The sequence below is a fragment of the Corvus cornix genome, chromosome 1A (assembly GCF_000738735.6).
Source record: "Corvus cornix cornix isolate S_Up_H32 chromosome 1A, ASM73873v5, whole genome shotgun sequence".
NCBI classification, from domain to species: domain Eukaryota; kingdom Metazoa; phylum Chordata; class Aves; order Passeriformes; family Corvidae; genus Corvus; species Corvus cornix.
In genome coordinates, this window is record NC_047057.1 from 57,399,557 (window position 1) to 57,411,209 (window position 11,653).

The 11,653-nt window shown below is 41.3% G+C and overlaps 1 protein-coding gene across 1 annotated transcript in view; it reads right to left on the reverse strand.

Annotated features, from left to right (window-relative positions):
- The window catches only part of MTPN (myotrophin), a 30,998-nt gene extending 21,728 nt beyond the window's left edge, over window positions 1–9,270 (reverse strand). The window contains exon 1 of the mRNA XM_039570827.1: window positions 9,068–9,270. Within this exon, the coding sequence (XP_039426761.1) occupies window positions 9,068–9,139 (72 nt within the window). The 5' untranslated portion in view covers window positions 9,140–9,270. The remainder of the gene's footprint in view (window positions 1–9,067) is intronic.
- Between the last annotated feature and the right edge of the window lie 2,383 nt (window positions 9,271–11,653).

Sequence of the window (11,653 nt, forward strand, 5' to 3'; positions counted from 1 at the left end):
ACCCCTGAATTCAAGTGCGTTAAGTGGGGCTTAGCACCATAAGCACGAATTACTTCTCCAGAAAATGAACAAAAGGTATGTCCAAGGCAAAATCAAGTGTTCTATCAAATCCAAAGCAATGAAGCTTAGCTTCTAAATAGGTATTCCTTTAAGATTAACATGCATTATTTTCCTGTGCACATTGAATTTACATTTTCTTCATTCAGCAATGCATAAAAAGATACGAAATGTCAAAAGCAGCATTAATGAGTTCTAGAAGTTGTGTGCCTTAACACAGAGTTTTGTTGACATGATGAAGCAGTTGGTGAATGGAATAATGCAACAACAAAACACGGAAGCAAAAAAACTTGATCAGAAGAGCTATTTTTCCATCCATAAAATAAATGCTGCTCTCTAAGCAGTATATACTTAAAAACATATGCATTAACAACTACAGAATGGCTCCCTAAACCAGTTAGACACGCTTGGAATATTCAGCTTCACTGTAATACTTTTATTAAAACTTACAAATATTGGTATTGCACTTTTAAGTTTGAAATAATCCACCTACAAAAGTTAAGGTATTTTCTCCAGATTTCCAAGAATTACTGTTGAAAATGCTTTAGTAAATACAGTCTACTAACTTGTCACAGGACAGGAACTAAAGACTATATTTCATATTATACTCTCATTAGAGGAGTCTATTTTGAAAGTAATTATATTTACTGCCATTATGCCCAAGATAAATTTAAATAACAGACAATTGCTGGTTTTATCACAACCCAAATTCAAGTTTTTTAAACCTTGCTAAATATCCATGACTTTAGCCAAGAAACAGTTAATAGTATTATTGAAGTTATTGAGAAGTAATATTGAAGTTATTTGTTGTGAGTTTGTTTGGTTTTTTTTAATACAGGGCATACAGAGAAATGCAGATCGCACCTCACAGGAACTCTCCTAAACTTTTTTATTTAAGGACTTGAAATCATCTACTTTCAATTGCATTACCTGAATCAAGCACTGAAAGTATTTTTGAACGAACAGAAAAATACTTTTTAAACATTTATTGCCTATGGTATTTGCTTTCATAGTGTCATTAACAAATCAGTTTAAATGAGAGATGCTGATGGTAACTGTTCTATGGACAGCTCTCTATCTGTTGTCTCAAATGGCCTAACAGCTCATCTTTCCTGCTTGAAGGTAATCACTAATTTATAGGTCACACGTGTGTTAAAAAGCAAGTTCATAAACGACCAGAGTTTGGGAAACGACAATATCAGTCATTCAACAGCAATTATCAAGACTTGATCTTAGCTCATCAGAAACTTTGAGCACACAATTTTGTTGTATAAACTGACTCAGAACATTCTTTGAACTTTGGCTGAAAAGAGTGACAGGGCCGTCTCCAGAACACCCAGGCAGTGATGATTTGGTCTGCTCAGTTTATTAGCCATCACGTGCAATTACTCTCTTTGATTTCCAAAGCATGGCTGAAAGCTAAGTAAAATGATTTCCCCATTTCCCTTCTGGCCTGTAACCAGCGAGGAAGGCAGCAATGTATACAAGTGAAGACAAAACTGCGTATTTTAATTCTTGGTGCAGCAAGAAAGACACATAAATTCTTTCTTTGGAGAAATGCAATGCCCTTGGCAGACAATGTATCTGAACCGAGCTACAGAATTACACTGCATAAGAAATACTAACAAAGACTCTAAAAATGGGCAAAGTGCTAAAAGCACCAAACCCCAAGTCCCCCCAGCTACTTCAAAGCCGTATTTCATGTGCATTATGAGTTTTCAAGACCATATTTTTCTTTCCCTTTCTACTCTCTTTCATCAGAATTTCAGTTGCTTTTGAGGAAACAAATTATTTGCTATCCTCGTCTTTATTAAAAAGAGAAGTCCAAATAAAAAAATCCACAACAAAAAAAACCCCCACAAAACACACACGAGTACATTCCAATGAAACAGAGAATTAAGAGGAGAACTGTAGCTTGTTCAGTAAGACTTATTAGTACTGACTGCATTCCAAGTCAAGGCAGCAACACTACAGATACCAGTTCCTTAACCATTTAAATGGAAGTATTGTTTCCCTCCCCATCTCTAGCATGTGATTGTAGAATTTGCCATCACTGGTCCCAATCAACACAGGCTTTAACATCAGTATGCTATTAAAAAGAAATCAATATCATACCCTGCCCCCAATAAAGGTTTTAAACTCATTTTAATATGAGCTGCACTGATTTGTACCTGCCCCTCCTCATAATGAGCTAAAGCAGAAAAACATCTAATTGTTCAAAACTGCTGAAACTGCAACTTGTAAGAAAAACAACTGTTGTATAACCAACCGGTCAGTTATTGGCACTTATTAATTCCAGTTCATGCTTTTGTCCTAGCAACAGATCTGTCTATGGAAATGACAACTGCTTCTTTCCACAGAATCGTACTGGGAAATTCAACATTCATTTTGATACAGAGGGGTTGAAAAATTAGGAATAACACAAGCCTTCAACTGGAGAAGTGGGCACATTAGGTAGAAAGAAGTAACTTTGCTCACACTTTTGCATGGACACATTCAGAAGTTCAAACAAGCATAAACATAAAGCCATAAAAAACCCTTCTAAACTCAACTGATGCTGCACACAAAACTGTATCCCTGACTTTAGCAATACAGCTGTATACATCCTCAGGTTTTCTGTATCTTTCCTAAATTTTCTCTTCTGACCTTTGATCAGACATAAAAATTCTTGGACATGAGAACCCTGAGTCCATGATGTTCTCCTTGAACTTAAGTAGAATATTTGACCTTCAAGTCTTGGTATCTTACCAGCTAAGCCTACGGTCCTTCAGAAAAAGCACATGGAAGTTGTTTGGTCTATTGAGAACTATTCAAAGGAATCCTTATTTATGCATTGGGACACTGCTGCAAGACCCACTCATTCAGTATTTTTACTTACGTGGCCTGCATGAGTCACCAATGCCATGGTACCCAAGTCAACATCCAATGCACAATCTTCACATCTAACACAACTTTCCATATGCTATTCCAAATGGATACAGATACATACCACTGCAGAACTCTTGGACTTTTAGAGAACTCACTGTTCTCTTGGACTTTTAGAAAGCTTAGCTTATCTCCTGTAAGCCTTCTTGTTGAAGTCAAAATTAACTAACTGAGCTAGGCTTGAAAAACAAGGATTTATTAAAGATAAAACTGATACAAGAGGAAAAAACGTGGTTAGAATAAGGGAGGGCAGAAAGAAGGAAAGCAGTAGTAGAAGTAAATATTTTCCTCACATCACTGCATTCTCTGATTGTTATTCATAACCTATTCTCAACTTTGACTGTCATACTTAGGAATGCATATGCTCTATACCACAAACTTGGACAAAACAGGATACATTTCAGAGATAAAATTTGCTTTCAATTTAGGGAATGGAATACATTAGCACATCAGCAAAAAAAAAAAAGTTTAAATTCAATGTTTTATTACAATCTGGTCTTAATAACTCTACTTTTTGCAGCAACCATACATTAGGCACAGGACAAGTCAGCATGGTAAGAATAGCCCAGACAGAATCAAGTGAGGAAGTACTTAACTTGGGGTATTTAAGCATAGGAAGGTCAATTATGAATCACTTAGGCAATATGTTAAAGCCACCAAGACTTTCAGAGCAGAACTCAATGAACAAAATCACCACAGCCTGACATCAATACCTCAAAGAAAATACTACATTTAGCAGTTCCAGATTCATGATCATTCAAATGATCACAGCTGGAATGAGCTCCATTTACATTTCAAATTGAAATGGATGAAGAATCAATTCTATCTGTATCTTCACAAAGAGGACAGATTTGAGAATCCTGGGATGTTCATTCAGGCACTGAGTCACACATTCCACTGCAATGCCAGGTTTACAGGCAAGTTTGTTACTCCATGCTGTTCCTATAAACTACTTAAGAACTGATGCACAAACTATTAATATCTGTGAATAATTCTTTGCCACATGTCCTCAGACTCTCTTGGATCAGACTGTGGAAATTAATTAGCCATCCTGAAGAGGTGGTTTTCAACAGCTTCATTCATTTTATTGTACACACTACTTAGAAGTGGGAGACGTGCTGTGTTTTTCTGAAAGTTTTTCTAGTACATTCCTGGTATTTTAGTTAAGAGAAACTCCACCATGAATATGAAACCTGCTAACAGCAGCTTACAGTAGCAAACAACTCTTGTTACATAAAAGAAAGATTCAGGTCATCATGTTCAAATTTGCGAAATGTAAATTGAACACCAAGTTTAATTAGAACTAAGCAGTAAAACAGAATTATCTTTAGCAATCACACTTCAGCAGACTCAACAGTAATCAAGTGGAAAATAACAGAAGTCCTAGAATCTCCAGATAAAGACAAACCTACATAGTAGAATTGTTGTTACAATACAGAGACATCCAAGAGGCCCCACAGGGAAAAAGCTCAGTCCAGCAGCTCCCAGGTCAGGGCTAGCTCTGATATGCTCCTGGACATACTAGTGAGGTGTAGCTACCCTGCACTGTAATCCAGACAGGCTTTCAGGCTGTCACTCAAGAGCAGGAAACCTGTTACCTGACCAGAGGCAATCCAGGTATCAATGTAGCCATAATAACAATAATGCACACTTCAGCATTCAGCATGGTGAGACAAGGTGAATTTCAATGTATCCGTGGTATGCTTTATCTGTAAGCCAAGTTATCCACCATATATAGCAACCATTTAAGTACTCATTTTCATTTAGTTTGTAACTGAAGGTGTAGAAGTCGTTGGAATGGACACTGAAAAGAACAGAGGTTACCTCCGAGAATTAAAAGCTATTTATTCCTCCATGTTAATCTTTCTTCTTGCAGATATATATTGAAGTCTCTTCTCTTTTTCACAACACTTAACTATACCCCTGACTGCTGCTTCTATTTCAAAAAGGTGCTTCTAAACATTTTTTTTTAATTTTAGCCACTCTAGTTAGTTTATAGCAGTAGCCAAGTTTTATGCATTTCTCAAGACATATGCATTTCTCAACATAGGTGGTAGCTGTTGTCCAGATGAGTTACCAGAGATCCTCCAGGAATTTGGTTTTGTTTGTTTTGTTATTTAAAAAAAAACAAGACTCCACACCAGAAGTGCCTATTAGACCACTTTCTACAAACATCCATTTCACAGCCAACCATCACTTCAACCTCCCAGTCCTCTGAGCAGTAAAAATCTGGTGCTTCCAGTTTGGCTGCCTGTCCTATCTTCTTATGGTATTAGGTTAGTTGATTTACCAAACTTAACTGTAAGCAGTGGTAGGTTTAGGAAACGATGTAAGGGATTAAAGCAGCTCATGAACTGGGGAATTCTCAGTTAAGCTACAGGAGATGAAATCACTTCAGAACAAACTTTTATTGAAGCCTTTCCTACAAATCTAAGTTTATCTCGCCACAAACTTTATGCCTAGTGAGTAAGAGAAATTGTACGTAGCCTCAAATCTACTGCTGATTGGAAATGCTTTGTGCACATACTGACAGAGAAGTAAGTCCTTTCTAAGCAACTGCATAGTTTAATCTAATTCTACTGGGGAAGAAGACTAAAGAAAAGGAAAAAGAGCTAACATCATTCATGTTAAGAAATTCTGTAGGCTTAATGTAACTTGCTCTTCTTCTAACTAGTACTTTTTAACCCACTCCCTACCTCGAGGGAGGTAAATTTCTCTCAGCTGCGTGGGTCCTCCTCATCCATTAAACTGCACATTCATCTGTTCCCACGGAAGTCTCTGCTTTCTTGAGGAATTTTAAAAATTTGAGTGGATGTATGTGGGAAGAGTGCAGAATTCCTTCAATCCCTTAGATTCCTGTATGCACCTCTGAAGCCAACATATGCTGGCTATATTCAAAAGGAAGATATCAAAGAAAGCAAACAGTAAAAACTACTTTTTAATCTAGTCATCATAAAAATAGCTGACACTACTTAACTGTTGGCATAACACACTAGATACAGTATTTCAGGAGAAATTTACATTTACCATAAAGAAAAAGTTGACAGTGTTGCAAGCTGAGAAATGTAGATGCTAATATGATGTCTCTTACAGAAACAGAAAGAAGTCTTATAAGACGATTCAAATGATAAAAATAATCTTTCATATTTTCATCAAATAGAAGCCAACAATATCTGCCAAACGCAGACTAGCAGCACTAAGACGTCTTTTGCTAAGCAACAAAGCAGGATCATTTGGCACTGCCTGTTTCATTGCCACCCCTCAGAACTACTCTTTCTGTGAAAAGTTTTTTTCCTGAAGAAAGTGTGTTCAGGAGAATGCAAGATCCCTATGTAGAAATACATAAAATGCAAATGGAGACTCTTGCTTCTGTTTCTATATCCTTTCTTTGTCCAGGAACTGTTGAAGTGGCAGAAACATTCTCCCTGGTACTTACTAACCAAACCTCAGATAAAAGAACAAAAGAGATGACTCTAAAGACAGAACCTCCACAGCTTATTACACACAAGTGAAGAAAAGTCATGGCTGATTAAGAGTTCAACTCCTACAGTCCCGCTGATAACATCCATTTATACTATTATTTTTAAACCACCCAGGTTCATCTAGTTAGCATTTCAAGCCTTGCCATTCACACATGAAACAAAATCAGAGGTCAAACCCTTCATGTGGTAATTGCTGGAAAAGCTGCAAGATTGTAGTTAAAGGCTGTATTGTTTCCAAACAAATAATGAGGAAACAAGACTAGAACAAGAAACCAAACAAATGAGAAGTTGGGAAACAAAAGTTTCAGGAAGATAGACAAGGAAGAATTTTACGAAAATGAAGTCAGTAAGATATATGACTGCCTCCCCCATTACAGGGAGAGGAAATTTCTGCCACTGCAAAGTTTATATAAGTAAAATTCCTGAACATGAAATCATACATAAGAGCAGGAAAGCAGCAGGGAGCAGAAGCCACATAACTGATAAGGAACAAAGTCAGAAAGAACATACAGCACAGAACACTTTCCTGAGAACTCTAGCTACCAAAGCATGATTTGCCTTCACATAATTCATTAATCTCAGAACTGAGAATGTGAAGTTCCAGCTGAGGCTTCTCCTACATTCAGATGATTTACAGAGTTCTCTTGCCCCTCTTCAATGTACATTTCCTGCTGTACAGTAAAACATAAACTCATTCTTGTACTCTTTTCTTCCCTGAAGGCATCTACCTCTATTTCATTTACCTTCCCAAAACCCACCTACCTGCGCCTCTGTAAAACTTACAAAAAATTAGACAAAAAAATTTAACAAACCACTAGGAAGGATGAGGATAAGTCAAAGCTTGCTTATATAAGCATTGTTTCCACAGGAAACCAGCCTGAGAGTTTACTAGCCCACAGTCTGTCAAAGAAACAGAAAAGACTGAAAACATTTGACTTCTTGTAGGTTAACAACTGAAGATAGAACACATACTTCCAAGTGGGAGAAAAGTATGACTACAATTAGATCACAAACCAACAGAAAATTCCCAGAGTTTATTCACCTTCTACATTACAAGCAACGTAAGATTGCTCAAGGATTGCAGGCCTCTTTTACTCGAATCATCTAACCCCAGTAAGTATCTCTCTTTTAAGGATTTCTGCCTCATTAGTGCAGTTAGATGACAGCCTTCAGCCTCTTTACTACAGCAGCATCCAGGCTGGTTCAAGCCTCCTTCAGTAGCAGATGGAACCAAGTATTTGACTCTGCACTGAAGCAGATGAAGAGTGATCACATAAATCCATTTTGCTACACGAGTCGCAATGCCACTCAGGAAGAGTGGGAATATAAAAAAAGCTTTCTAATTAGTACTGTAGTGAACTTGTAGATATAAACTGAACCAAGACAGTTATTGCCAAAGTTATTGCCTCAGCAAAAGATACACAAGGATCCAGTAATTATTAGTGTATAGTGAATTTTCTAGATTCACATGGAAATCCTTTAAAAGCTGTAGGAAGAATCCAAATATGCTAATGACATGCTCTGCAAGTCCCCAGATCTGAGACGATATTAGACATACTAATGGACTACCCAACTTTATTACACAGACACAGGTACACAGCCTTTAGCAAACAGCTGAAGTGGGATAATTACATTATTCCCAGCTACTTCCTCAAGAACTTTATACACAGAGCATGTGAGTGCACAGCCATTTCGACGCAAAGTCCAGAAGCTTAGCTGGAACTGTCAGAGAAGACTATTCAGGCTAAGCTGTTGGACTTTGTACTAAAGCAGCTAGAAGTACTTGCACACTTTTCTTTTTGCCAGAAGCGCTACAAGTTTGTGAGTTGACAGCTGGAGTAGAAAGGACTTAAATCATCACGGCAAGTTGTGTCAGCATGTGTCAAGTTCCCAAAGACAATCACTGACTTGTTTGAAGATCTAAATAATTACAGGTAAATTATATGTATACCTCTGCTCTGGTGTAAAAGTTCCCAGACAATATTCCTGAACAGTAAGGATTCACTGAAGCAGAATGTTGCTCTTATGCACTTTTCCCACACACCTCAGTGACAGGAGAAGGCAAATGAGGACAGAATGCAGCTTTCAAATACTGCCACGTACCTGAGGACTGTTCAACCATCACACAGGTGTCTGCTGTTCCTGCAGCACTCGCCCTAACTAGGTATCAACACACTTCCCAGAAGGTTAATGAATTAAGCCTCAGCACACCCGGTAGCTTAGCATCACCCTATTAAGGATGAGCCCCGAGGCACAGGGGGGAAGGATAACCAAACCGAGGCCACAAATCCACACGAGATCAGCGAGGCAGGGCTGGGATCCTGGCTGTCAATCCATTTAAGTTTCACGTACTGACACAGAATAACTCCACCGGCAGGCGCGAGGGGCGGCTGGGGGCAGGAGGGAAGGAGGAAGCCCAGGAACTGAGAGGCCCCGCGGAGGGGGAGGGGGCCCCCAGCTCCGCACAGAGCTCAGCGAGCGCCCGTGCCCGCCCAGGCCGCGGCTCCCGCCGCCCCGGCCCCATCCCGGGGGCTGCGCACACATCCTTCCCTCCTCCGCCCGCAGCGCCGCCTCCCCCACCCCGCACCGCCGCCTCCTCCTACCTTGGCCACGTAGTCCTTCACCTCATCCAAGTCTCCGTTTTTGAGGGCCCACATGAACTCCTTGTCGGACATCGCGGCCGCCGGGCAGGAGGACGCGGGCGGGCGAGACGGCGAGGGGCCGGCGGCAGCTCCCGGGAGCGCGGGCGGCGGCGCGGGCGGCGGGAACCCCTCCCCGGCTGCCGGGCGGGGCGGGGCGGGGCCGGGCACGGGGCAGCGCGGGAAGGCGCGCGGGCAGCGCGGGGCGGGGCCGGGCCGGGCACGAGGCAGCGCGGGCGGGCCCGCCGGGGCGAGGAGCGGCTTCTCTCGCGCGCGGCCGCGCTTCCGCTTCCGGTTCCCGTGCCCGTCCGCCGCGACGCCCACGCGGGACCGCGGCCCACGGGGGGCGGGGCGCATGCGCGCGCGCGGGCGTCCCCGCGTTCCCCCAGATACCGCGGGGGGGGGAAGAGGAGGGGGAGGAGGGAGGGCTGCGCATGCGCCCGCGGCCCCGCCCGGCCGGCCGCGGTTGCCATGGAGACGCGGCCTGTGCCGGGCACGCCATGACCGGGCCCTGCCGAGCTCAGCCGGACACGGTCGGGCCGCGGGCTCCGGCCTCGGAGTCTGCTCCCGCTGAGGAAACCGCGTGTCTGAATAGCTGTTCTGCAAACCCCGAGGCTCTGAGCTGCGGATAATTACCATAATGCTTCTAAAGCATCAGCGGGAAGACATGAAAGGAAGGATGTGGTGGTTAATTAGTATGTTGGCACTCAGCGGTTGCATCTGTTTTGCGAAGCCACATGTTTTGCTTGTGGAACATGCAGCCTGTTGTGTGACTCAGGCTTGTCTGCCAGCAGGCAGCTGCTCTTCCTAATCCCCCCTGGCAAACAGCATCCCAAGCACCCTTGGAGCTGGAGCTGCTCTGCAGTGACTGTGGCCAGTCTGAATCACAGAATCAGTTTAGTTGGAAAAGACCTCTGAGGTCATCTAGTCCGACCTGTGACCTAACACCACCACGTCTGCCAGACCATGGCACTGAGTGCCACATCCAGTCTTTCCTTGAATACCTCCAGGTGACTGGAGACAGTATGAAAATGCACAGATTAGGAAGAATTTCCTTACTGTGAGGGTCATGGAGCAGTGGAACAGATTGCCCAAAGAAGTTAACAGATGGCCCATCCCTGGAAGTGTCAAGACCAAATTGGATGGGGCTTGGCACAATGTGTTCTAATGTAAGTTGTCCCTGTTCGTGGCACAGGGGTTGGAGCTAGATATATCTTTAAGGTCCTTGCAACCCAAACCATCCTATGATTCTGTGAACCTGTCATTCTATGATAATGAGTTAAAGCATAGGAAGACTGCTAGATCAATGAACTGTGTCTTTTCTAGCCCTGTTATTTCCTTTGAGATAAAATTCAGCTTTCTGCTTACTGGTTAAGCTCTGTTTTGAAGTCCTAAATTACTGCTAAAGTGTCCCACTCTGTTTCAATAAACAAATTGGAATTCACTGTTGAAGTCAGTTATACACTGTTGGTATTCTATAATGTATCCACTTGTATAAATCATAAATACAGTACACAAACAGACTAAAAGATAATCTAATTAATTCAGCTATCCAAATAAAAAACCAAATCAAACCAAACCAACAAAACCCAAAGAACAAACACAACATAAAAATCCAAGAAAGAGACTTGATACATATTGGTCCCATTTAAAAACATGAGTTTGATCTCATACTTATTATATTCCCTTTATGTAATCCTGAACAATTCATACACAACAGTTGTTAGTTCAGCAACAACAGCCAAGCAGTAATATAAAATATCATCATATAGATTTCAGTCTGTTGAGGAGAAAATAATAAAAGTGACAGATAGCAACCTAGATAAAGTTATGGGACTGACACAAGAGATCTAGGAGTGACGGGTGAAAATTGGACAATTGATTTTCTTTCTGTTTATTAATTTGTTGTATTTATACTGAAGGAAGAGGGAGTGGAAAGGAAAAGGAAATAAGAGTTATTTTTTCTTTCCCAAGGTCAAGCAAGGCTTGCAGACAGGGAAACTCAACAATTATTGACTGTATTCATTGTTGAACTTGAAATAGGAGAGGAGGCAGACAAAGTCAGACATACAGCGCCAGTTCTGTGGGCCGTGTTCATGAATCCCAATGAGGCTGGACCTCGGAAAGTCACTTGGGGCCCACCCTTTGGTGGTGAGGAAGGGTGTAATTCTGTGGAAATGCATCTTCCCATGGAGTGGAAATGCCTTTTCCTTGCACACTGTTTAGTAAACACAATTAGCAATTGCTAAACAAGGGGCTGGCTCTGAAAACTGAACCAAAGGATGATTCATCCAAATCTGACAAATACTCTCAGCCAAATCAGAAGGTGAATAATGGTTTGGAAGTCTGACCCATAATAAATAACCAGGCTGGGCTTATTTATTAACACAGAGTACAAGTCTCCTTTTGGCTGTAGGTTTCCATTCTTTCATTATTACAGTTTTCATCATTTATTTCACATCTAAGTACTGCACCTTCTTTTATTTATGAGAGTATGCATATAAGTCACTGTTACATTATTCTATTCTCCATGATTAAAGTGAACTAAAA